The sequence below is a fragment of the Natator depressus genome, chromosome 15 (genome assembly GCF_965152275.1).
Source record: "Natator depressus isolate rNatDep1 chromosome 15, rNatDep2.hap1, whole genome shotgun sequence".
Lineage (NCBI taxonomy): Eukaryota > Metazoa > Chordata > Testudines > Cheloniidae > Natator > Natator depressus.
Window position 1 is genome coordinate 24,352,789 of NC_134248.1, and position 27,812 is coordinate 24,380,600.

The 27,812-nt window shown below is 46.0% G+C and overlaps 1 protein-coding gene across 1 annotated transcript in view; it reads left to right on the forward strand.

Moving 5' to 3' along the window:
- Positions 1-27,812, forward strand: part of CCDC92 (coiled-coil domain containing 92) — a 111,351-nt gene that overhangs the window by 14,116 nt on the left and 69,423 nt on the right. Inside the window, exon 4 of the mRNA XM_074973279.1 lies at positions 14,664-14,724. Within this exon, the coding sequence (XP_074829380.1) occupies positions 14,690-14,724 (35 nt within the window). The 5' untranslated portion in view covers positions 14,664-14,689. The remainder of the gene's footprint in view (positions 1-14,663; positions 14,725-27,812) is intronic.

Below are 27,812 nucleotides of genomic sequence, written 5' to 3' on the forward strand. Positions count from 1 at the left end.
GATAGGGGTGCAAATAGCAGACAGGGAACAACTGTCCTGAGTTACTGCATGAGGCACACAAGTTACCAGAACACGTTGCACACAGTGTGGTCTGGAGTAACTGTGGAATGTATCACAGTGATAACTCGGGGACAGGTCCTCCACTGGTGTGAAGTGTAATAACTGCGTTGACTTGACTGGTTGAGTGGTACAAGGAGACTGAGTCGAAGAATAGGGCAGAAGGTGTCTGGACCCTGCTCACACTGATGTAAATTCCTAGAGGATTCATAGAAGGTGATGGATTTATACCAACGTAACGCAAACTCATTAGTTGGCCCAAGGTCTCTAGCATGCAGTTGGAAAGCGGAGTTAAAGTAGAGACCAAAGATTCCGTCCACACTAAAATCAATGGAATGAACTCGCCGGATGCCAAACTGGTTGTGACAAAACCTGCATCTTTACTCTCCTAAAACTCCCATTCAGCCCTTAAGGAGTCAGTCCATGGCTATGTCTCCTCCGACCCTTTGTCTGATTGGATTGTAAACTCTTCAAGACAGGAGCTGTATGGCACAATGGGGCCCCACTCTCAGCAGGCCCTGTTAAGCACTCCTATAATAATCATCTGTATTTACAACACCATCGTTTTGACCTGTAGGTCTGGACGAGTGGCATTTAGCCTGTATAAGAGCATCAAGATTAGCTCAGTTGCACTACACTTGGTCATCGAGTTTTACTGGCAAAATTGTTCAACAGAAAGCAAACTTGAAAGTGGGAATGTTCATGGAAAAATTCATTTTAGTTCTCCTTACATAGTTTCACTGGAACTTCTTACACAGTCATCCAATCAGGGAGGAGAAACAATACCTTGTGATTGGGCAGCTCAATCGCAATTAAGCACCACAGTCTGAATTTTGAATGTTCCTGTTGAATCCATTGAGCAAAAAATGTGAAAAACTATTTTGTGACCAAAGCCTAGACTTGCAGGAATAATGATCTGTTCACAGATGCTCCATTTTGCTAATGGACTAACTCAAATTATCTGTTACAAATCATCCCCTTAACTGTAGTCCCTAGAGTGAGGATCTCAGTCTCACCCCTGGCAATGTCTGTCCCCAGGCAGCAGACACACCACACAAACGACAAAGCAAAATGCCCTGGATGGCCAGTCAATGAGCATCAGTGTCTGAAGGTTTCACAGAAGAACTTGGGTTTGAAGAGGCGAGTTTGGGAAAAGGGAAGTGGGAAACTGCTCTAAGCATGAGGTGCACCACAAATGAAGGCACGGAGTTGGGAGTGGATAAAGGGAGCAGCTGCATTTCAAAGATAAAGCAGTCGGATGAACTTGCAAAAGAGCTTGTCATCGAGTATTCATCAAAATTAAATTATGCATGAGAGAGAAATGTGAAACAAAATACCCCGAATGGAAGCCTGGAGAGAATTACGACAAGAAGGGAGGAAACGACACAGCTCTTTGCTGCAGAATTGAAACTTATGAGGAGAAAGTAAATTGGAAACAAAATACCAGACGCAGAGGCAGAGACACAGTTATGACAAGAATGAGAGGAGGAAACAGAGAAAGGAAATCTGGAGAATCATCTCCGAATCCTGTGCTTTGGCTGTAGTCTTTCAACAAGCTCTGACACACCAAACTATCTTGAGAGGATTCCTTCAGCATGATAAACTGAGTTTGCTTCTGTTGAGACAACAGCATATGCATTATTCATGCTGATACTTGTTCTCTTAGAACGTCGTGCATAGTCCTCCGACTGTGGTTATTGAGTGGCCGTGATTTCATATTGATGTGCATTATGTCTAAGTGGGGCCACACAGACAATAGGCTGTGGGGGTTTATGTCTTAATTTTCCCTGCATTCACCTGAAAACTCTCCTTATACTTGGCATGAAATTCTCTGGCCAAGGTTTTGCAGAAGGTTCAACTAGATGGCTGGAGTGAGCCCTTCTGATCTGAGTCTGTGAAAAATCCCAGCGTCTCTGAAAAAAGGGGCATGTGGTTGGTTGCATTATCCATATGCCTGAGTAGAAAGAGCCTCCATTTTAGAGGCAATGATAAAAGAAGATGTTCTGAGTTTCCCGTCTCCACCTCCTTTACCGACCTCAGAGAGATACTATGAGCCTTAATTAATTAAATGAAGGCTCCTACTGCGGTCCTTAATGAGGCACAGCCATGGGGAATGAGAGGGTGATGGATGCCGGGAAATCCTACCTATGAACACCCAGGTGGCAGAGGCATGCTTAGATGTGGCTAATACACCGCCTGGTTTGGAGATGCATGCTCTTTCCTCGCCCACCACGGCAGCTGCGGTCTGTCTGCCAGGGTTGGCAGGCACAAGAGTTATTCAGACCATTGGTCCCCATCTGGCTCCCAGTGAAACCAGTAAGAGTCTTGCCATTGACTTCACTGGGCCCAGGTTTTACCCCTTCATTCTTTTATAGTGCGATGGTGTGAATGAGCTTCCAACCATGCAGCCGTGAACTGACTCCGCTTGCCCCACCTTCGCATCCCTTGGCCCACATTAATCCCTGAGATAGTTCCTTTGACCTGAAGCTTTCTGCTTTCCCTGAGGTACACACACGTGAGTCTCCACAGGTCAGCCAGAGAGTGTCAATTACTGTGGACCAGTAAGAGAAGAGGAGATTTTGAAATGTCTGGTCCTTCTTTCAGAGTAGCAGCCATGTTAGTCTGTATCCGCAAAAAGAACAGGAGGACTTGTGGCACCTTAGAGACTAACAAATTTATTTGAGCATAAGCTTTCGTGAGCTACAGCTCACTTTGTTGTCTTAGTTTAAGAAGGTGATAGTGGTAAGCAGGCATTTTGGTAGCAAGAGTACAATCAGCTCTTGATGTTGCATTCATGCCTTCCTCTCTTGAACATGTAGTCCTGCAAATCTTATTCACACAGGTCAATGGGATTTCTTATATGAACAGGGACTGTCTGTGTGCAGAATCTGGCCCAAATCTATGACCCGTTGGAGGGGAGGGGCATTAATGTGTTAAATAGAGCCACTATATTCTCTTCTCTAATGTACCAATGGTCTCACATTGCCTAACTGTACATCTATAGAACTCCGCATTAATCGTATCCTTTGGTAAATGCTAGGGGCCCGATCCTGCCACACTGGAAGTGCTGAGAGTCTTGCCAGTAATTTCAGTGGGGGCAGGAGCGGGCCTCAGTTCATGGTCTTTAGACTGTCTTCCCCCAATGTAATAGTCCTAGTGAGGAGATGACGGGGAGGAATCATGCTGAATTCCCACAAGCCATCCTTTGTGTCTTTGAGAGGCAACGTGTGCCTAAGAAAAGGGACCTGATCCTGAGACTGAGGACTACCATGTTGTAGCCTTTACCTTCCTTTAGAATCGCTTTGCCTTTCAGTTCCTCCACGTCTGTACAACAGAGAACATAACGTATGGGGCTTAATGCTTGTGATGCGCTTTAAAATCATTGGCTACGTGTGCTGTTAGGGGCAGATTGTGCCGACATGGGTCTATAAGCTAGTAATGCTCAGATATACATTTACGCTTGGCAATGTCAGGACACAAAATGCAGAAAAGCTGTGTCATAAATCCACATAATTCCTTAGGCCCCCGCGTGTTTAATGCAGACAAATGTGTGGGTTTAACTTGGATGACCAGAGCAGATGCTTAGCAGCAACACAAGGGAAAGGGCAGATTGCAATGTATGTTCAAAGAAGATCAGAAAACCAAACACCTCCTTTTTCCTTTCACTGAGAGATGGAAGTTAAATCCACACATGCCGAGCTAATGCTTCTGTGAGCTGTTATGCTGAGGAGTGATATGGTGTTAAGAACTAAAGAAGAAATGGAAATACCTATACATTATGGATGCCAGCAACAAAGTCCACTCACATCACTATAGCAAGTAGCACCTTCATAGTGGTGTGGATTTTTCCTCTGTGCTTTGAGGCTTTCTTCTGACCAATCAGCAGCTCTAGCAGTATCCTCGGTTGCTTCAAACTTCCCAGCCATAGGCTCTCCTGATCAATGGCGTAAATCGCTACAATCACCGTATAAATCACCACTCTCGGGATCTGTGAGGTCTCCTTTGGTAAAAGGCGTCTAATGAGTTGCCAGAAATGCTGTATTCGAAGTGAAGAAAAATCTGTGTCCCATTATATCTTGAAATGGTGTTTATTTCTCTGTGCTCACTGGTACTATAAAATAGAGATGGGCCTGAGCCATAGAGCTCAGGTGTGGGTCTGGATCCAAAGCTCAGGTGTGTTTAGAGATCAGGCTTTGTCTCAGTCCATTAATCACAAGAAGGAGCCGCTCTTGACATTCAAATCTGGATTCCAGTTTCAGGGGTATCTGTAGTTGGGGTTCATCTCTAAAATATCAGGGCCAGATTGCAATACCTTCATTCACCCTGGGTAGTACTTTACTCCTGTAGTAGTAGTCCCATTGGCTTCAGTGGGACCATCTGTGGAATGATGTACTACTCAAGGTGAGTAAGAGTACAGTAACTCCTCACTTAAGGTCCTCCCGCTTAATGTTGGTTCAAAGTTACGTCACTGCTCAATTAGGGAACATGCTCGTTTAAAGTTGTGCAATGCGCCCTTATAATGTCATTTGGCTGCCTGCTCTGTCCACTGCTTGTAAGATTTTGTGGAAGAGCAGCAACTTTACAAGGGAGCATTGTACAAGTTCCTCTTCTCCACCTCTTCCCCCTCCCTCCCAGCGCTTCCCCCACTGCCAAACAGCTGTTTGGCAGTGCTTAGGACTTTCTGGAAGGGAGGGGGAGGAGCAGGGAAGTGCTGTGTCTCCACTACTCCCCCTCCCTCCCAGAAAGTCCTAAGTGCTGCCAAACAGCTGTTTGGTGGCAGGGAAGCGCTGGCAGGGAGGGAGAAGAGTGGGGAAGTGCCACGTCTCCGCTCCTCCCCATCCCTCCCAGAAAGTTCTAAGCAGTGATTAGGACTTTCTGGGAGGGAGGGGCAGGAGCGGGGACGTGCTGCGTTTGGCGACAGCTGTTTGGTGGCGCTTAGGACTTTTGGTGGGGAGGGGGGAAGGAGTGGAGATGCAGCGTGCTCTGGAGAGAAGGTGGAGTGGGGGTGGGACGAGGCGGGCCTGGAGCATCCCCCGGCAAAGTCAGCACCTGTTCTCTAGGTATGCCGCCACTGCTCCTGCAAAGGTGCTTCCTAGCGTCCTTGCCTGCAGCGGGCTGTGCCTGTGTGGGGTAAGCCAGGGGCACTTCCCAACCACAGTACAGTACAGTACTGTACAGTATATAAAGCCTTTTGTTTGCCCAAAAACAATTTCCTTGGAACCTAACCCCCGCATTTACATTAAATCTTATGGGAAAATTGGATTTGTTTAAGTGAAACAATGTTAAAGTTGCATTTTTCAGGAACATAACTACAACATTAAGTGAGGAGTTACTGTATTGCAATCTCGCCCTCAGTTGTACACCAGATGGAAGAAGGAGGTGTGTTTTTTTATCCCATGCTAAAAGAAAAGTACAAATTGGGGAGTGCAAATTTCATGGAAGGATTTTGTCCCTTTAACACAAGACTTCTAAGTGTCCATCTTCTTCCCCAGACCTCCCGTAATGCCCTCCATGCAGCAAAAAGGCTCCACTTTGCATCAGGAGAACATGTTCATTTCCACTCTCGCAGCAACAGTAGCTCCTCCCATAAAGCAAACTAGTTCTTTCTCTTTCAGACATGAGTAGCACCAGCGGCTAGTTATCTCAGAACTTTGATCGGGCCCGTGGACTGCCCTGAACTGCAAGAGAATAGGCTTTGCCATAGTGTAGGGGCTGAACCCAAAAGCCAGCTCTCAACACGCCCAAAATCCGGATCCAGATTTGTGGGCCTTGTACACATCTAGTTTCCATGAGTCTGTGATTGACTGAGCTCAGCTCAACTCAACTCAGCAACTCTTTGTTAAGTCTGAATATCATTAGTCTGTAAGCTCTCTGGACCAGGAACTGGTTCTCACACTGCATTTGTACATTTCCTATCCCAAAGGGGCATATTTTTGCTGGGGGCGATTTTTCACTTTAGTCCTCTGGGTGGTCCTATAATACAACTGATAGACATAAAATATCCCCTTCCACACTTTCTCTCACTCGGACGCTGCTTTCACACGGTGCAGCTTTTCCCATCAGTCCCCTATTTGGGGTTGATAGAAGCAGTTTGAAGGAGAAATAACTCCTTACAGTTAACAACAACTTCTACTCCGTTAAAATGTCGGGACGCTTATAAAAACCCTGTGTGTATTACTTGTTCAAAGACTGTACAATGAAGCTGGTGAGGAGTTCGTAGTCAGAAAATGCTGATTTGTCAAAAAGAAACTTTTTCTTGTGGGGGATCATGCCAGGGTCAACAAAACTGTTGTTGAGAGGTTTCTCGGAATGTCTGGTGAGGCAGAGAAACACCCTAACCTATCCCCCGCCCCGCTTTCCTGGAGTAGCCTACAGGCCATATACTCATGTGGGAGGCCCAGGTTCAAGCCCTTGGTAATTCAGTGCCCTAATCACCATTTGATTTCATCCTCATGGGAAAATTTTTGAAATCTGTTTTGCAGGGTAGGAGAAGCATTTCCCACCCAGCTCTACTGTACATACACCCACTAAGTATTCATGCTGAACTGGTCTTTTCCTATTCTCTGCGGGTGTAAAATACTGCTAAATCAGAGTGAGGACACAAAGTGCAGGGCAATGAAGACTCAGGCCCAAAAATTCTGGGGCCGATTTCAATAGAGCTCTAACTGCTTATTTATACCAGCTGAGGTCTATTGCCCCAAGGTCTATTTTCATCCAGCCTGCTTTTACCATCCCCGTTGTGGCTTTGATGCTGAGGAACTAAAATCACCTTTGCAATAATTCATTGCTTACAAAGATCAAATTGCTATGCATGTGAGTTTTAAAAGCCAGCCTGAAAAGTGTGGGCCACCACATTGTGCAGCTAAACAAATTAGTCATGATCCTAAATCCTGTTTCACTTGGTTCCAGTGGCATATAACTCTCCACCTTCAAGGCACATACTGTGGCTGGGAAAGAGACCTTCCATGTCAGGCAATCAAACCTCCTGTGAGCTTAGTTGCAAAGATGAAAATGCATCAGTTAGGAAGCAGCCTTGAACTATACTGTGATGTTCACCAGGGTACAACCTGGACAACTGTGTCCCCTCTGTTCTCTAACTTGGAGTGCTTTTTATGCTGCTTTGCTGTGAGAGCAACCACTCCTGACCAGCTCACACACAGCCACCAGCATGTAAATTACCCCCAGTAATACTGCAGGAGTGCTTCAGTCAGCCAGCCTGCCACCCTTGAATTATACTGTAGAGCGACACCGAGAATTTCCTAGTCCCAGGCTTGTCCCCAGAAATGTTCGTCTTGTACTGCCCAGCTCTTTCCTTCTGAACAATACAAGGTCATAGAAAGCCCATCATTTCATTCATAGAAAATGATATGCACAGACACTCTTACCTCAAATGCTTCAATCCAAACACACTGGCTTAGATAAAACAAGATAACAAGTTTATGAACTACAGAAAGATAGATTTTTAAGCGATTACAAGTAACGAGGCATAAAAGTCAGAATTGGTTACTAAGAAATAAAAGGTAAAATGCAAACTAATACCAAACTTAACAAGCTAAATGAATTTAAAGCAAAAAGGTTTCTCTCACCATAGGCTTACAGCAGTCTGGCTGAATCCCTTCATCCAGGACCCCTTCCCCAGTTCAGTGATGCTTCTTTTGTCTTTCAAATGTTATTGATGCCGGGATTAGAGATGAGGGGAAAGAGGTGATTTGGGGCCTCTTTGAGAATCGTCTCTAGCTGGGGTTCAGGTGACAGCCAGACTGTTTACACAGGAACCCCCAGCTGTTCCATTGCCAAAATGTAAATTTCCCCCTCACACCCTTCTTCCTGACAAAAAATGGCCACTTAACCAAGCGATAGTCCATTTGATTATGCTGACACCTGGCTGAGGTGCTGACTAACTTTTTGTCTCCGAGGAACACATTTGGGCTCCTTCCCCAGATTTGGAATATGCCTTAGTAACATCATAGAGTAGAATCTTATAACTTTACATACAGTGTTGCCACACACAGTTTATCAGGCCAGTAGTGATCAGCAAATTATGAGTTTTCAAATGATACCACACAAGACATACTTGGTACAAAATTTATTATAGTCTTGTAAAAGTGGTGAACATAGGATACAGACTGTCACATATGCCCTATGATGATGCAGGGTACAATGTTCCAGTCTGTCATGAAATTAAGTGAACTACTGATACCAGAGTCCAAGATTATTCATATTCCCAGGTAGGTAAGTGTAAACAATGAGTCATTCAGCTATCAGATGCACATGTGCTAATGTGTTCAGAGTGGATCTTGTACATGGGACCTAGGGAGTATTGTCTTGTGACTAGGGCACCAGATTGGAAGTCGGGAGTTCTGGGTTCTATTTCCAGCTCTGTTTCAATTTTGAGAAATTGGCATTTTCCAAGGAAAGAACATTCTGTCAGAAAACTTCTAACCAGCCTGTTAGAGAGTCTGGAGATGCATTAAAACTGGAACCAAACTCTACACCTCATGGGGTTTTCTCATCACTTATGGAGGGGAACTAAACACCTATACCCAGCTTCTCAGCCTGTGTAAATCAGTGTCAGTCCACAGACACCAGCTGGCAGTCTGGCTCCAAATTCCTAGTTCATCTTACCTTGATGCCCTTAATAGCCATCCCAGGACCACCTCCATCTTTCAGCAATCATGTAAGTGTCATGGGAAATGCTTCTCCAAATTAGGGAAGCACGGTGCAGAAGCAAATCTAATTTTAATCCTACATTTTTGGAACTCCCTATTCTGCACTAAAGATTAGGAGTTAAGCTGTTCTTTGTAGCTGGGATCCCAAAGAATAAAAGTCTGAGTTCATGGCTTAAATTTCCTCATCCCGACAAGTCCTAGTAATAACAAAGCTAAAAGTAAATAGCCTCTACCTCTAGTTACCTGGGTGCAGCACCTTGATTTTTCTTGAGCTTAGCTCTTCAGTACTGAGATGCTTTCTATTCAGAAAGTCACCACTGATCTCCGTCCCTAGCTGCATGTTTAGATGTCCCTTGCAGAAAGTTAGGCACTCATCTCGGGTATCCACTGAAAAGAGCTGGATTCTTGTGCCACAGCTCATGAAATCCTGCTAGGCCCCCTTGGCGGAGAATCTGGTGTCATATCATGCACTTTGTATGAAATCAGCACATTTAATGAGCTGATGGGTCCTGTCTATAGCAGATTTATTACCTGATGAGGGGAACATAGCAAGCAACCAGCAAATATAGGTGCAATCACAGATGAAAACAAACAACTTAGCGGGTTCATGTTGATGGTATAATACTCCACCAATACTAACCTAATGAAGCTTGACTGCAATTCTTTCTTCTCTGCAATGAATTAAAGAATGTATCACTTCATTTTTGCATATCCAGTATAGTAACCCTACTGTACTTGGTCAGGTTACTTCATCCTGACTCTGACTCCTTTAATGCCCTCAAATTATATTCTTCTCTAAGGAAAAGCCACCTACTCTTCCAATCAGATGCTACATTTACTTTTTAAAAGGGGATCATTGTACGAAGTCCTGCTTCTGCTTTAAATTACCTCCCTCATCCATGGTGCCAATTCTGCCACGTACAAATGAGCTCCTTTCTGCTATAAGTGCACAAATAGTTTTTTTAAATTCCACTGGTAGAGATTTGGCAATAAGAGCTCTTCTGCTTTTGGGATTTTTACATAGTTTTAAGCAGCAACAGTGGTCATATCTACTGAAAATCTCTTGCCTTGTTGGAGGGAAAGCCCGAAGTTCAGATGGGCTGAATAGCTTTGCAAGGACAATATGCACCAAGTGTAGGGAAGGAAGCAGTGGGCCAACTGCAGGCAGGCTTGCACTGTAAAGTCTTTCTCAGCCCAGTAGTACAGCTGATCCAATGGACAGGGCAATGCCCCGGGAGACATGGGTTCCAGTCCTGGCTCGACCACTGACAATTTCTGCCACAGTCTCAATCTATAAAATAGGGATGATGATGCTTGCTCACTTTTGTGAACACTTGAGCTATGATTACGTGCTGAGTGTTACAACTGGGCTTTTATGGAACGCCAATGTGTGGGGCCTCCTTAAATTAAACACAAAATAGCTCAACAGAAGTTCAAGCACATAGAAATGATTGAGCCCTCAGGTGTGTTTGTGGGTTAAAGGACAAACTGGCCATGCAGCCAAGTTCTGTCAGCTTCGGCAAAGAAACTTTGTCCCTTGCTCCCCATCCCAGCAAATAACCTGGGAGAGCAATTTGCTACAATTAACAACAGGTGGGTCCAAGCTGCACAGTTAGGAGCTAAATCCAATTCTAACTCTCCTTCCCACCCTCAGAGGTGAGTAGATTTGGGCTTCTGGCTGAGTCCATTGTAGAAATAAAGGTCCGGCACCACGCTCCCTTCTGGATCCAGCCTTCTCCAGAGTGCACGAGTGTGTCTTGGGTTGAGGCTTTTCGTGCAGATCTCTCTAGCCAAAATCTATTTCATATTATATATTAAATATTTGTATTATCAGAACATCTGGGAATGGCCGTCATGGGCCAGGGCCCCCCTGTGCCAGATGCAGGACAAACAGAAGAAAAAGACAGTCCCTGCCCCAAAAGCTGACAGCCTGACATGAAGCAAATTACCTTGGAGGTAAACTCTTTCACGCAGCAACAGGCTTTTAGTTCTGTGTTTGTGCAGCACCTAGCACATTGGGCACCTAGGTGATATGCAACCCAGAGGACGATGATTCTCCATAATAACCAGCTAAGTACAATGCTTCTGATGTCCCTCTAGCTAAAAAGAAACTTTGGTCAAGATGACTGGAGCTGAGTGGCAGACTTCACGATGGCTACGTCTATACTTGGAGCTAGGGGTGTGGTTCCCAGCTTGCACAGACACGTTTGACCTCGCTGTCCTCAAGCTAGTGTGCTAGAGCAGTGTAGCCATGGTAGCATGGGCAACGGGGAGCAATGGCATGGGCTCGCCGCCCCGAGTACAAACCCACCTGGACCATGGGGATGTGTATTCAGGGCGATTAGCCCGTACCGCTGCCTGCTCTACCATGGCTACCCCAATGTTTTTAGCACACTAGCTCTCAGTGTGTCTATGCACACTGGGAACCGCCCCTAGCTCCCAGGGGAGCCGTAGCAAAACTGGCAACCAGGTTGCCTAAGCAAATCGTATTTTATGTTCATAACAATTACAGTGATTTGCTTAATGCTCCATTAGCAAAGCTACTCTCTAAAAAAACCTGGTCTGACTCTTTTAAAAATCAGAAATCCCTGGATTACAGAAGGCATTAGAGCAGAGGCTGGGTTTTCCTTCTCTAGCTAAACCAGCTGTGCTTGTATATACCCTTACTAATCTCTAGTAGAGAAATGTTTTTATGCCGCTAGCTGCACCTGCTACATCTATTATGTGGATTACTCTCGTTTGGGTTTGAAGCTAGTTGAGAAGATATTCTGAGTACAGAATGGTAATTTTTGACCCGTTTCTCTGATGCTGTAGATACAGGCAGCCTTATCTTTAGCATCAGCCAGGCAGTTAGTTCTTCTTTCACATGCTTTTCCCCCTTATTAAATACTTTTTTTTACTGTGAATGCCCAGTGAGGAAATCCACTTCTCTATTGCGGCATGGCCTTCTGTGTCCTTCCTACAGTAACCCAGCACTGGTGTGGCGTGCAGGATCTTGCTGTATAGCTTTGCAGATGCAAACGTCTGACCATGTAGGAAACTTTCAGGGATGTAGAAACTCATTTCCTTCCTCTTGCTATGTTGATTTGACATGTCCAGCACACTGGACCCCACAGCTGCATTACTCCTCATACGTGGTGTGTTGTAGCCTCTTTGAACGTGCCCAGTGAACCTAAATCTGTGCACAGGATTTTTAAAATGCCCATGTGCATCTTAATGCCATGTTGAAATGGGCAACAGGCACTCCGCATTCTCTAATGCTGACTTTGACTTTCACCTATGCCTCATCCTTGACCTTACTCAAGGCAGTGGGTAGTTCAGTCTTCATAATTCATTTAGTCCCTGGTGTGTCTGACTTTGCTTCCAATCTGTTCCAGTTTCTGTACCCATGGACACTAGGAAGTGGGAACTGGACAGATGCCACTAAACTTCTTTATCTTAGGCCACGGAGCAGCCACACGATCTCATGATGGGCTGAACTTGAATCAGTGACTTAGAAGCAATTGGTTTTACAGTCCCCTAAAACAGCCAGTCAACCCTTGATTGTGCTGCATTCAACTAATTTTGGGGCTACTTTCTTCAGCCACTCTCTGAAATGCTCTAATATCTCTGAACTCTTAAAACTGCTATTTTTAAACCCTCCCCTTGGCTCTGCTTTCCTCCTTGTGATTCAAACAGTGTTCTTTTCAGAACTAGGCACCAGGGCCCTGTGGTTTCCTGGTACTTGGAACATAAAATCTCCTAATTCTTCTCTCACAGCTAGCTTCAGAGGCAATGGCATGATTGATATTTTCCATCGCTGCATTAATGGTCATGGTGCAGTAGTTTTAATCTGTTTCTGCTCCACTTTTTATTTTAAATAATCTGCCTTAAATTTTCTCAGCCCTTCGAGTCACACAAAGTGAATGTTGTGTGTTTTAATCTTACCTTGTAACCTAAACTCGGGGGGCTTTGGAGGCTTTCCTATGGCAGAGCTTTCTGAATTCTGAGACGTCTGGGGACATGGCTGATGTTGCGTGATGTTTGTGTTCTGTGTTTTAATGAGCTTAGCAAATACACGGTTAGACAGCTGCATTCAGCTACGGGGCCAGATTCTGATCTTATGCCAGCTACATCAGTGTCAGTGAAAAAGGATTTATGTTACATTAGCTCCTAGAGGCCCCAACTAAGGTCCCCGCTGGGCTAGGTGCTGCACAGACATTAGTGAGAGATGGTCCCTGCCCCAGAGAACTTAGTCAAACGAGATAGACAAAGGGTGGGAGGGGAGCAGAGGCAGAAAGAGAGGAAGTGACTTGCCCTTCATGCAGCAGGTCAGTGCCAGGGCCAGGAATAAAGCCCAGGTTTTGGTGCAGTATCCATTAAACTAGACTTCCTCCCATATCAGCACCGTCTCTGTTTTGGAATCCTTTGTGGTGTAGCAGATTTGACAGTGGCTCTCGATTACAGACAGTGACCAAAACAAGGTGGGGGGAAAAAAGTAGAGAGAAGCTGTAGCTGCTAAGCCCCAGATAAAAACTGTCCCAGAATTCCTGGGGAGCTTGGAGCCGGGGGGTTGGTTCCAGCTTTATCTATATGAAGAGGTGGGGAAAATCTTCAAATACCACAGGCCTGGTTTGCTCTGACTGCTCATGACTGTCCACTAGCTACCAGTGCAGGCCCAGTCTGAAACACCCCGCTAACCTCTCTGCCGCCATTTCAGCCTTCCTGTGCAATGTATGCAGTCTCTAAATAATCAGTTTCTCTAGTTCAGGCAAAATAAGGTTGCCCCCGCTTGAAGGCCTTGTTGGCAACTTCCCCAGAGCCTGCACCTAACTTATGTATAATCGAGCAGACAGTAACCACTTCTAATATATGACTGTACCCCTCCATCGATACCGCGTGTTGCATCCTGGGATCTGTAGCTCTCTCTCCAGGCCAAATTTTTGTTTTAAGGAGCTCAGCAACTGCAAGCTACTTTGGAGGGCGCAGTGAGGCCCCCACAGGCCAAAGCTGAAGCAAAATGTTAAGAAACTTGTTTGTTTGGCTTTGCTGGTCCTTGGCTCTGACTGCGGAGAGGGGAAAGGAGCATCAGAGCTTGCTTCCTGGGAGACTCCCTCTGATTTACTGCACGCTGTCTCCTTCCTTCGCTTGGTTTATTCCCTATGGTTCTTAACCCTTAGCGCTCTGGAGAAGAGTATGTCCTGTACTTCATCCTCCAGTCTTCAGCTCTGTTAAAATACTGCTCCTGGCCTCTTCCATCCTCCAGTGCAAGACCCCCTCCAGAGTTCTCCGCCAATCACCTGGGTAACCCATCCCACCACAGGAGCACGACCAAGTCACATTCTCTCTTGTCCACCCATCCCATGTCCCTGGATGGAGCTAATCTGGACTCCATGCTGGTTCCCCTCCACCTTTAACCTCTCCTCCTGTGTCGTTTCACCTCAGCTGGCTTCCAGCCCAAGGAAGGACCTGGGCATTGGAAGCAGTGAGATGTGTGGCCCATCACCAGCACAGGCCAGGGGAAGACGGCAGTTTCCTGGTGAGGCAGGGAAACTGAGCTGGCTAGGTCTTGCTGCATCCTAGAGTCCTGACCTGGGGGTGTCTCCTAGCACCTCCTTTTAAACACCCTGGAAATTAGTCTGGTCCTTGGTGACCTCCACCTGGAATGGAGCTGGTTTCCCCATAGTTAAACGTCTGTCAACACACTGCTGAGACTTTCTCTTTACACATCAGTGATAATTCTGTAGTCCTTATAAATTATTTTTCATTCAACCCACCTTGGAAAAAGATGGACATGCTCTAGCCTGAACACCCCAACAATCTGTATTTGCTTCATTCCTTACATGTTCCAACATATTCTGTTTCCTCTTTGATTTTAAAACAATGCATCTTTGTAATTGTCTTCTGGCTTGGGGGAGTGTTTTTCTTCTTTTCACCTCTTTGTTTTTGCCTCCTCAGGAGAATCACTGTTTAACTAATGATCCATGGACTTCCTACCAAAGCCATCACACAACATCTGGTAAGTCACTCACCTTTTTATAAACTCAGTCTCTGCTACATCTATTTATGGGTGGAGATTGGCATTTTGGTTACAAGGGTAATGAATTCTGGCCTACATCCTGACAACTCCTCTAAGAACGCTCACTCCAACCCTTTGTAAAATCTAGCACCACATATAATAGTGCAACTAATCCATACCTGCCTAGGATTTTGTACTTGTCACTTTGCTGCAACATGTGTCAACTCTGATCTCCAGCATGTCAGCAGGGTTAGAACCTAGATGTTCCCTGCCTTCCCCCAACTCTAAAACCACGGTCCTCTCTACCGCTTGCGCTACAGAAGAATCTGTCAGTTGTTAGAAGTAAAGAGTCTATGAAACAGTTTGGCAGTTTCCATTCCATCGTGAAGATGGCAGTAGTAGGTGAATGCAGAGGCATAGTCTAATCTCTGTCATGAACAGCGAGGCATCAGGGTCAGATCCTACCAATTTAGGATAACCTTGGTTAAATTCTCTTGAACAGCCACCACCTGCATGTTAGTTCAGTGGGGTTGTTTGGTTTACAGCCTGAATATTGCCTTGGTTGCAGGATAGTGAGCCAGAGTTACTGAACCTCAAAGTTGCTGGACTGAGTACAGTCCGGGTCAGAAGGGAGCAAAGAGTGCTACTGTGTAATAGCTGCTTGGTGGCTCAATTGAATTTGGCCGGTGGATCTCTTAGGTGGTGGAACTGTTAGCAAAAGCTCGGGTTGTCCACATCCGGAAAGGCCACTGCTGCTACTGTCAGAACTGGGTCCTTTGTTGGCAGGCTCTGCGGGGAAGCAAAAGGATAATCATGCTTTGGAGAGTGAGCCACCTGTTTACACCCTAGAGGTGCCTGCAGGTTACAGTTGGGATGGGAGCAGGGGATAGTTTGCAACACCACTGCTTAGGCTGCACCTGTTCCGTAGAGAACAGAGGACTTCAATCTCCAGTGCTGTCAGTCTAGCATTTTCACTAGTGCAAAATTCACCACCCCTTTTTTATGAGTGTATTTCAGTATTGCCAGACACAATCTCTCCTTTGGTTTCTTTATGGATAGAGTGGCCACCCTGTGGTGAAAATACAACTGTTTGGATGTTATTTTTATGGGAATTTCCTGTCGTTCTGAAGTCAGATGGCCATCTTAAAAGTTCAGATATCACTTCCAACCTTGGTGCCCAAGAGCATGAGTTTGGGTACCTTTTTGTGCTGCAAGATGCACCTGTTTTCCCAAATTCCCAAGGAAGTTTTTTGGGGTGGGGGTGGAGTGGAGTGGTGTGGAGCTGGGATCTCAGATAGAAGTTGTTATGGTATATAGTATGTAGGCTGGATAGAAGTCAGGACATATTTGCTCTGTGTATCTATCACCAAGGCCGTGTAAGTACTTAGCTGCACACTGGGACATGTTTGCTCTTAGCCATCTTGCTCAATGTTTTCCTCCAGCTTCAAACAGTTCCACACAGAAATAACTCTGCTGCATAGTGTTTTGCATTTCTACAGGGCTTTCATCTGAAGCTCTGTCAATATAGAGGAAGGTGTCTTAGTTGTGTCCACAGTATCCCTGATAGAGAGGCAGGAAACCTGAGTCCCAAAGAGATTAAATGAGTCAGTAGCAAAGACAGAACTTGCTCCAACGTCATTCTGTCCTAGTTATATTTTCATCACTGTTTTATATCTGCGATTCACTTCTCTGGGGTCTCTCAGCAAAAGTCACTTGACCGAGAGTTTGGTCCTAATAAAAGCAACCCATACACTGTTGTTCATTGCCTGCCTTAATTCATGAACCCACTGGAATTTCTCATTGCAGCTTAATTGGTTAAGTAGTTTGTAATGCAATTCTCTAGCAGTCTTAACCCTATTCCCAGGTGGCAGGTATGGTTTCCAAAGTATGCCTATTATATATACATTCTGGCAACTCCAAGAAGACAATCCAGATTTGTATTTACTGATATCTTTTTATAAGCGTGCGTTGCATATTTGAAGACAGCCGTTTTCTCCCTACCCCCGCCCCTTTTGGAGTCAGGTGAATATTTAGAGAAGTACGGTATTGAAATGGTATTTTACAGCAGTATTGGCATAAATTTCTTACGCATGTTCTTTTAATAAATTGGCCTTTCTAATGCTTGTGAACAATTCCCGGGCTCATAAGTAATTTAAGATGAAAATGGGGAACAGAACGGAAAAATGAATGGAGACACTGACACAAAACAGTATCTGGAGCAGTGTCTCCTCTTTCATAACAAACCGGAACACATCAAAATAAGGACCTGCGCTCCTGCTCCCACTCAAGCTGGGGATATAACTCTCACTGGGAGGAATGCTGAGAGGATAACCTTTTGGTTTATTGCAAATCCCGAAAAATCAAAAAATCTTTGTTTCGGGTCAAACCAAAAATACAATTTGTCAAAACTTTCAGTAAGTCAGAAAGTAAAAAGAAATTTTGTCTTGATTTTGAATAATTTTTAATATTTGAATTTTTTGTAAATTAAAGGAAAACTTGGCATGAAAAGTCACTTGGAATTAAACCATTTTGATTTTCTCAGGGGTTTTTTAACAGAAATAATTTGAAATAGATACAAATTTATAAAATGACTTTGTGATGCCAAATCTGCTTTATCAACTTACTTACTTATTTATTTTAAAGGTTAACCCCATTGAAACTGGGAGCAGGGTTGGGTGCTAGAACAGACTCAGCCAACCTTCTATCTGGGTTGTAGGCAATACCACTGAAAGCCGTGAATCCATTATTCGGGGGTCCCTTGGGCTTCTTGAACATTGAAACCAGACCCATATATCTTCCTGAATCAGAGCCTGGTTCACTGGGAGCTGTGCCTGAGTGATGGTTAATTAGTTAAGGTGTGTGTAGAGTTTTGAAAAATATCAAATGCTAACACTATGTACCTGCAAAGTATGATTAACTTGGATAAATTCACCCTTAATATACTAAAAGTCTTCCCCTTAAAGGGATTGCCTGTGGAATAAATCAGGTTTCTTATATTGTCCTTACAAACTTACCGATGTCAAGTGCTTCGGAATTTTCAGCTGCCTCCTGAAAACGGGAACAGAACAGTGTGGTGGATTTTCCATCACTTGAACTCTTTTAGATCAAGATTGGATGTCTTTCTAGAACAGGTGCTCTAGTTCAGACAGAAGTTACCAGCATGATGCAGGAATTACTGGATAAAATTCCAGGATCTATGTTATGCAGGAAGTCAGACTAGCTGATCATAGTGGTCCCTTTTCATCCTAAAATCTATGAAATTAGATGGCTATGCTGACTAGATACAGGCCTGAAACAGAGCTGGTCTGTTCCATTGTCCAAGCTGCATGAAATTCAAATAATAAACACAACTGACAAAAAGCAAATTAGATTTTTAAAAACCTTCTGCTTAATTTTTAATTCCTTCTAGGTCAGTATTGAAAGCTTAGTGTGCTCAGTTCCAAACTATTGGTTTGGGTTTGTTTCTATACATTCTCTCACCATCCCAACTGAGCAAACATGAGAAGTATTAGCCAAGAAGTTTTTTTCCTTGAGAAGTTATGAGGAACTGAAAAGATACAATGACAACGTGTAACATGTTTACAGATGGAGGAGCCAATTCAGAAACATTCAGGAAGCCCCTTTCTTCCAGATCATTGTCTAGTGTGAGAACCGAATCTATCTGAAGGTTCTAAAATTGTTGGTTACTTTGTTTTTTTTCATTTACACTGGACATGGAGGTGAGCTGTGAAGTCTGGATCCAGCTACAAATATCCCCAGGTCTTCAGTTCAATGAAGTCTAGATCCAGTGTTTTCAACTGGACCCATATCTAATTTTCATTCTCTCTGTACTTCTGGGTTCTGTCTAAGAGCAGAATTGGAAGTGTCAAAATACCTCAGGAAATACAATGGTGGCAGTTGTATTTCTAACTTGTTCAGAAACAGATGACTAAATATATTTATTCCTAAAATTTCTAGTCAAATTCTGTAGAATCAAGTTGTTTGGATAAGTTTTGGCAAAAGCATCTAAGCATATGATGGCTTGTCAGGACTGCATCTGAACTCTGAACCCATCGCTTCTGGGAATGCCATGGTGACTTGCTACTGGCATGTTGTCCATGGCACCCATTCTCTATGCATTCAACATGCAAATACTTTTCATTTAACCTTAGGCACAATCTGCGCAGACTAAATGATTCAACTTGATGTGGGGGAAACGAGAGGCCCATTTATTAATCAACTCCACTCAAGGTCGACCCATCTGCCCCTCTGTAGATGGAGATAGAGGGTGGATGAGCCAGACCAAATGGTACTGTGCCTGTGACCCTTTGTGCTAGGTTGCAACACCCAAAGCAGGGAGGCTGACCCAGTCCTGTGGGATGGGACCTACTGCTGGAGGGTGAATGAGGAGTGGGCTTGCTCTGCGAGCCCTTTCCCCCAGGCCTCAGCTTTCAGCACTCCTGTGATGGGGGGTACTGGCCCAGCAAGAGCTGAATTTGGGCCAAGTGGGCCCAATCAGCCCATTAGGCTGAAATCTGGGAGGATTAAGCCTGGGAGGAAATCCCTAACTAGGGGAAGCTCACCTGTGTGGGAACAGGCAGGGCTTGTATGAAGACAGGAAATTGGAAGCAGAGGAGGCTGCAGGGAGGTAGTCTGCAGTCAGTCTTTGGGAGAAGGGAGGTGTATTTGGGGGACTATAGGGACAAGTAGCCCACTCCTGGGAGGAGGGAGCTGTGAGGCTGGCAAACCCAGAGGAATGAGGAGGGCTAAGAGGTAAGGAAAAGGCTCAGGGAAAGGCTGCAAGGTGCAGGTGGCAACCACACCTTGGCTGCTGTTTAGAGGGCCCCTGAGCCAGAACCCAGAGTACAGGATGGGCCCAGGTTCCCCTGCCAGCCACTGAGGAAGTGGCACCTGGGGCAGTAAATAGGAGGACTGCCTGAGACTACTGGTGAGCAGGAACTTTGATACACAAACGCCACCCCCCCCCCAAACACACACACACCCGAACGGGGAACCACACTGTGACCTGGCCGAAGAGCCAGGTCACAAGGGGAGGCTGCAGTTCGTGGAGTGAGAAAGGAGCTGCAGGCTGAGAGAGTGGCGGAGTGTAACCACTGGAAGGGGCATGGGCCTGGCAGAGCTAATCCCCAGAATGGCCAGGAGGAGGTGCCATCCAGTGGTGAGTGGAGCACCCCATCAGAACCTCCACTATACTCTTGCATACATTCACGTAGCAAAAAATACATTATTTGGTGGCCTTTCTGTGACTTATTTTGTCCCTCACACCTCTGCCCTGAAATGCACTAAAAAAGTCTGTGCCAAAACCGTAGCCTTAATTATGCTCTCGTTAAGGCCCTGATTCAGACAGGTAGTTAAAGTAGGTGCCTAACTTTCAGAATGTGAGGCAAGTGCTGTCTTGAATAGAGTCCTGGATCTAAAGGAGCTCTCGCGGTTAGGAAGCTTTGGAATGTTCAGGGACTTACTCACAGACAATAATTGTATTTAAACTGCCTCATCGGTTTACGCTACGCTGCCCTAGAGAGTATGAACAAACAGAAGAAATTCTTCCTCGAAGTTTTTTAACTTCATAGCGGCTTTTCAGCATTCAGTACCCAGAGGTAAAGGGTCATGTGCATTTGCAGGCACCAGATACGCGGTTGCTTTTTAACTTGACAGTAGCAGTTGGGGGAATGAAGTTAAAATGCAATTTTTCTCAGTCAAATGGCAAGGCCTAGAAAAACACATGTGGGCTGTGTGCCCTGAGCCAAGATCAACGTCACGAAACCTAAAAGACCAGTTCTACAACAACTAGGGAAAAAATGAGCCCGTCTGTGTCATGATGGATGGGAGTGAGGAACCAGCTCGAGAGTATTCAAACAAAAAAAAAATTTTTTTTGCAGCGCAAAATGTTAACATTCATAACATTATTTTGTTATGGGTAGGAAATTATTTCAACAAGCAGCTGAAAGATATTTACATACCAGCCGCTCTCTGAAATACAATGAGAACAGAGGCCTTATTTCTCTGAACTAAGTCTGCATTCATTTTAGGATCAGAATCACCCTTCTGTCAAAACCTTGCCATGTGCTTGCTCTAATTCTTGTCTCTCTCCTGTCTGGGAGAAAATTTTGATTTTGTAGCACTTGTTCGAATTTGTCAGGAAAACGAAAATGAAATATTTTTGTTTGGGCCAGTTTGACCTGAATCAGAATATTGAGGATGTTGAACTAACCTAAAATGTTTTTAGGGTCCATTCAAAATTAAATTGCGTTTCTGTGTTGTGGCATATTGCTTCATGGGAGTCATAGTTCAGATCTCCTTTCTTTCCTATGGGCTGGAATCCCTAGTCAGACCTCTCCCATGATGCAATGTAGTCTTCCCTATGACAGAATGATGTGGTGCATCATGGGAGTCACAGGACTGCAGGTGCCTGATGGGAGATGTAGGCCAGCAAGGGAGCCTGGCCCATAGGGGAGAATGAAGGAATCAGGCACCCAAACTACAAGTCCCATGAAACAATGCACCTTAACAGAGAAATTCAGTTTAATGTTGAACTGACTTGAAATATTTTAGGTCAGTTCAATATACCAAAACAACATATTTCTCACCATGTGAAAAACACCTGACCTAGCAGCATCCCCTGGGCTGATGTTGCAGTTTGACATGTGCAGAGTTCCCCCAGGAGGGAGTTGGAGTGCGGGGTGTGCAAGGACTGCAGGATAGCCCCTGTCTGCATTGTCAGCAGCTGGTAACCAGTGATGAAATAACCTGTGTGTGTTTGTTCCTTTTACCACATTTGTTAAACTCCTATGACTCAAGGACCATGTAGAAGAGGAACCAGGCTCCAAGGATTTAGTCCTTGTTTTTATAGTACAAGCTGGATCACTTAGGGCTCTGCAGCTTTTTAGGGTGATTTTTCCCTGACTTTGGCACTGTGTAAGTGCTTACGTTTCAGGGTCCACCTCTGCTGCCAGGGGATACAGCCTGAGCCAAACTCATGAGCTTTATTTACAAAAGACTAATATTTGAACTAAGCTCAGGCATCCTCAGCCAGCTACCTCCTCAGCTCTCTCGCCAGCAGCTTCCTCTCTTCCCTTCCTTTAATGATGAGCTTGGCTTCCAGCCTCTGTTCTGGCTTCCTGCACTGGGTCTGTGGGCCCCCCATTCATGTGTGTGAGTATGTTCTGTCCCAGAGGAGCTGGGGGCAGTGTGTGCTGGATTGCTTTGCTCCAGCAAAGGATAATAGGGTATGAGCACAAGTTGGGGAGATAAGTATCGGAGAACATGAGTCGATCATTAAGGGCTTGGTTGTGCCTTGTAGCCTGGGGGTGGCATGGAGCTGCACTGTCCTAGAAGGAGCAATGGTAGCCAGGCTGCCTCACAGAGCTCCCAGGCACCTCGGCTGCTGTATCTTTGGCCCAGCCAGTCAGATTCACTGGCCAGTGTGGGGACAGGGCCCTGGCCACGCCCCGTCCCCACCCCCTTTGTGTGCTCAGGGAAGTGTGGCCGGAGCAGACCCTATACTTCTGGGCCTGGCATTCTGCCTAGAACCTCTCTGGGCTGTGCAAGGAGGGGAGGGCTCTGCACAAGGGCCACTCAGAGTCTTGTCTTGGAGGTAGGAGGGGGAACCTAGAGCACTAGATGAAAGCATCTAAGCCATTGGTTCCCAGTCACCAGTACACTGAGCATTACTTTCCAAGGCTTTCCAGGGCACCTGTAATGTTCTGTGTACTGGTGACTGGGAACGAATGACTTACGTGCTCTTACTTGTGAGGAGTCCAAGTCGGGCACAGCGTGCAGGTTTTCAACGGCCTGCACAGCCCCCTGAGTGGGGCAAAAGGGGAACGAACCCAAAGAAACCTGTCGCCGCCGGTGACAGGTCTGCCTTCTCCCTTTTAGATGCCATCAGCCTGCAGTGGTAGAGCCTGAGGGCTGCAGAGGATGGGACCCTGTGTGCACTGGCCATAGCTGAGATCATGTCCCAGAGACAGATGGTCCATCCAGGAGCTGAGGCAGGGAAGGAGGAGGGATGGCCGTAACTCACAATCTGGGAGGCTTGCAGTGAATGTGCTGAGGAGGACGGGGGTGCTGAGGAAGTTTCTTCTCCTCCTCCAAGATTGCTGTGGTCGGTTCCCCAGCTGCGCTCTCGCTCTCTGTTCTGACCACATCATCCTTCCACCAGCTGGATTTGTTTGGCAAACTCTGATCTGACCCACAAAACCTCCTTATCGCATCATCCTGCATATCTGGCGCTTCTTGCAAGTCTTTAAGATTTGGCCCCGTGTATACAGAGCTCCCCTGAAATGCCCCCTTCTCTGCCATGGAAGATGGTGACCCACAGGGAAAAAAATTTGTGGGTGTCTAGCACCCACCGGCAGCCAAGCTCTCCTCCCTCCCTCCCCCCACCTGCCTGCCAGCAGACCTGCCGATCAACTCCTCCCCCTCCTTCCCATCGCCTTTCACCTGTCCTGGATCAGCTGTTCCAGCATTCAGGAGGTGCTGGGAGGGAAAGGGAGGAGCGGGAGACCCAGGCAAGCTTGTGGGAGGGGGTGGAACTGGGCAGGAAGAAGTGGGGTGGGAGTTTGGGGAAAGGGTTGGGGTGGAGTGGGGGTGGGGCCTGGAGCTGAGCAGGGATTGAGCACCCCTGGGGAAAATTGGAAACCGGCACCTTTGTGGTGACCAGCACAAACGTAGCATGCAAGAGGATTTTTGGACAAACACAGAGTAAAACCCCAAATATCTGTTCAAAATTAACATTCCATTTCGTATTGGCTTAAATTGAGCTGGTTTTGAGAACATCCCATCGTGTAAACTCACAGGGCCAGCTGGTGTCAATGACTAGAATTATAGAAGTGCAGCACTGGAAGGGACCTCAGTAGGTCATCTAGTCCAGTCCCCTGCACTGAGTATTATCTAGACTGTCCCTGCCAGGTGTTTATCTAACCTGTTCTTAAAAAACCTCCTGTTGTTTTGGTTTCAAGCAGCCATACAAGGGGGTTGCACCAGTTGAATTAGCTAAATTGGTACAATTGTCTCGTGTAGATTTGGCTTTGTGAGGGAAGAGTGAAAAGGCAAGAGCACTGGTAAGGGGGAGAGACAGTTGGGGTGAGATTTTCAAAAGCACTCAGGATTGGCCTAACTCTGCTGTCCAGAGAAATCTTAGGTAAAATTCCCATTGAAGTCAACACGTGCAGAGTTAGGCTGAAACTTGGGCCCTTTTGCAAATCCCACCTGCAGCCACCAACATAAAGTAGAGGTGATTCCTGGCAGAAATGGATCTGGAGGAGGAGGGGCATAAGGTTTGCTCACATTCCTCAGCTGGATTATGGCTTCAGGTGCACTAGGTGGGCAGAGGGAATGCTCCGTGTGTGCTCTCTGCCCATCCCCTTTTGCAGCTGGACAGCGTCAACGGGACTCTGGCCCTAGGGGTTTGTCACAGTGTTGCTAAGGTGGGGAGATGGGGGAGGCTTTCAGAGAGGGAAATGGTGGGGGGGAAGGAAGGGGGTCATCCCCAGGTTAATGCTCCCAACCCTTAGGGTGTCATGAGAAACCCTGCTGAGAAAGTACCAGAACCCTTTAAAAGTGAGTGTCATAAGGGAGAGGCCAGGGGGCCAGGAGCATGGACTCTTCCCCAAGGTTTTGTTCCTGCCACGCTGTTTAGTTTTTTTCCATTGGGGGCCACCTGGTTGTCTTTGGCAAAATCAGCATCTCAGCTCATTGTACATCCCTGGCTCCAAATAACATGCTCTGGTTCCAGTTTGAATGCTGGTCTCTCTGAAACCCAAGGCGGCCAGAGAATTGCTCCTCCACCGCGCTGTGGAAAAAGGGGGTGGGGTGAAAAGGAGAAGAACTATTTCCTGCAGTGAAACTCTAGCCCATTCCACTTAAAAATAGCAGGAAAACAAATTCCTGAGGGACCTTCTAAAAAAAGATTTGATGCTTGTCTCTGCCCTGCCCTCCAAACTCCTCGTTTCTCATTTATCTGGCTGCTTGGCAAGAGCCCTGTTAGACACACTGGAATTCTTTAAACTACAGACTGTCTCAGTGCCAGGAGAAAGGACTGTGTTATACTCCAAAGGGACTGGGGGGAAAAACACTGCTCCAGTTCTGATAGGTACAGTATAACATCCCAGAGCCTGGGATCTCACGCCGATTTAACTGGCTGCAGAGAAATCTTCCCCCCAGAATAAACAGACCATTGGGTGCAATAGGCCTGGCTAAGGACTTCGATGCTATGTCCCCATTTGGCAGCCAGGGCAAGAGACATGGGTGGAGGAAGGGGGAGTGGTCGGGGCATCGTTATGCTCCAGTGATCACTGGCTGCTGGACCAGCTGCTAAGAGTTAGATTCAAGATGATTCGGTGCATTACAACAACTTTATTGAACCTGCTAACTCATGAACAATGCTCATGTGCCCATAAGTGGCATTCTTTAAATTAACTATCTAGCTATTCAGTGCAAAACTCAACTATCCTGACTGGTGCCTCCATGATCCCCACATGCACAGATCTACCGTATGTAGTATTACGGCCACAACAGCCCATTGGATCCAGAGGCAACTGGCCTGCGACACGGGCCATGCAGAGGTGGCATAAAGTCACATTTGCACCTCTCCCTGCTGAGCTGTCCTCAGTCCTCTCAGACTGCAGCTCAGGATCAAGGCCAATTGCATCTTCTATAACCACCCTCCGCAATAGGGCAGTTAGGCTATTTCTTAGTGAAAAGGTATTACTTGGGTGTAGAGCTGTGCGAATAACTGATCTTTTGGTTCACCGGCAGTTCCAAAAAAATCATGGGGGAGGAGGAGGAATCGTTTTGGGTTGACCGAAAAACTGATTGATTTTTTTTAAAAATTTTTTGGTTAATCAAAAAGTATTTAAAAATTGTTTGGGGTCAGATAAAACATGACATTCCAGCTGAAATGAATTGTTTAATTTGTATTTCAGGCCTTTTTAACCATTTGATCATAAAAGTAGAGGAAATCTTGAAACAAAATGTCTTTTTGACCCAAAAAATCAAAACATTTTGTTTCAAAATAACGTATTTCTAGATCTTCAGGATTTTTTAAAGGGTTGCGGGGGGGGGGAGGGGGTTGTTTGGGGTTTTTTGATGGAAACAATTTGCCAACATCTAAACAAATTTAAGAAATGTTTCAGTCGACCTTGATTTTTCAGTGAAAGTTGTAGACAAAAAATTTCTCGCAGCTCTACTTTGAGAGGTCCAGAAATGCTAATCTAGGAGACTCCCCTCCCTATTTCACCCCAGTTATTGCTCTGTGCAGTGCACAGTTGGAATGCATGGTCCCATAAAGAGGCAGGAACTATAGGCACCGTTTAATGAGAGTTGTGGGGGGAAAGATTAGACAATAAGACTATCACTGGCACTTACACTAGCGAGGCTACAATAGACAGAATCTCTGTCCAGTGCGTCATGACCATCAGCAAGCCTGGGAAGGAATCCACCCATCCCCCAATGGTAGAGGATCTCACTGTTGCTCCAGGGACTTGATGGTCCTTTTTTATTCCTCAGAAACCTCATGTCTGAATTAGAGATGAGTCAGGTTGCTCTATAGCAAAGCCAAAGGGAATTAGTCAGGTGACACATGCACCCTTTAGACGAATCCTGCAGGGTTTCATGCAGCTGTGGGAGAGGAGATACCCTCTTCGTTTCAGCTCTTTGCTCTTTCTTCCCCCGCCCTGTTGCTTTTTGTTACTCGCCCCCTTTTCTCCTCTGTCTCCCCTTCCCATCGCCCCGCTCTCCTCTACCCCACTGTCTTAGTATAATGGCCAAAGAGGAGTGGGATATGGACCCACCTTTCCAGGGTGTTGTGAACACAAGGCCTGACTCTGCTTCCACTGAGGACAATGGGAGTGTGTTCAGGCCCTCGATTAATTTGTTTTGTGCTTTGACGATGTGAAGCATTACAGATGCGTCACGTCACTCGTTCCTCTCCCCACCCGCTCACTCCTGACTTCTCTCTACCATTCCCCTCCTTTCCCTCACTTTTACCCCCCTTCTCTCTCTCAGTGCTCAGATTTTTCCTTGTTCACCCACCCGCCCACCCCTTTCACTCTCTTCCCAGCTCTGACTGCATAGGGGCCTGATCACATCTCCCCCTCTTCAATGCTCAGAACTGTGAGAGAACCAGCCTGATAAGCAGGACTCTGGGAAGTTCCTATTCCTGTCCAGGAAGGATGAAGCTTCAAGAGGGGAGGATCCATTTTAATAATGGGCTTGCAATGTCTGCAAGAAAACAGCAGAGTGAGAATCCCACTGCTTACAATGCTTCTGCCCCCAGGGTGCTATTGGCCCTGCTGCAGGGATTGATTAGGGACCTGCCATATCTAGTCTCCCATCAATGACACTGATGCTATCTTGACTCACTTTGGCTGCTTGCATACAGCCACTGCAGAGAGGAAGGGCAGCTCAGAATGCCAGTGATCCATTGCGTCTCATTCCTGTTCTTTATCCAACCCCCCATTGCAGGCATGTGCCCTCTGGGTGGGACCGCACTAGCTAACCAGTGTCGTACCTGGCTGTAGCCTCATTTTCTGAGCTGCTGAGCCCTCATCACTCTCACTGACTTCTTTGGGATCTCTGAAAACCAGGCTATTAGTGATTCAATCGGTGGGGCTCTTTTCTTTTGAGTCAGTAATGAACCGGTGCCCCCCACAGCTCCAGCATGGAGCTAGGGGCTGTTAACATGTGCTACAGAAAGTGGTTTAGGTGATTCATTAGAACAGATCTCTTCCCTCTGGATCAGGAATGACGCCTAGACTCACCATGGTGCTGAGGGGGCCCGCTGCTTCTGGAGCTACAGTATTTCCGATGATATGTAAAACCAAGGACTGGGCCACTTGATGTCATTAAAGACTCCCAGAAACTTTTTCAAAACCAGGGATATTAGCCCAGGTTTTCGGGCCACGTTCTAATTTGGGCAACTACGTTGTGCCTAACTCTAGTCCCACGGCACTAAACCAATTGTATCCTGTTGCTGAGAACGGCTAAATAGCTGCTGCTTTCCCTGGGACCAATGATCCATCCTGTCTCAGACAGTGCTAGTGCCAGCTGCTGCAGCTCTTGTGGTTTATCTAACTCCATTCAACTGA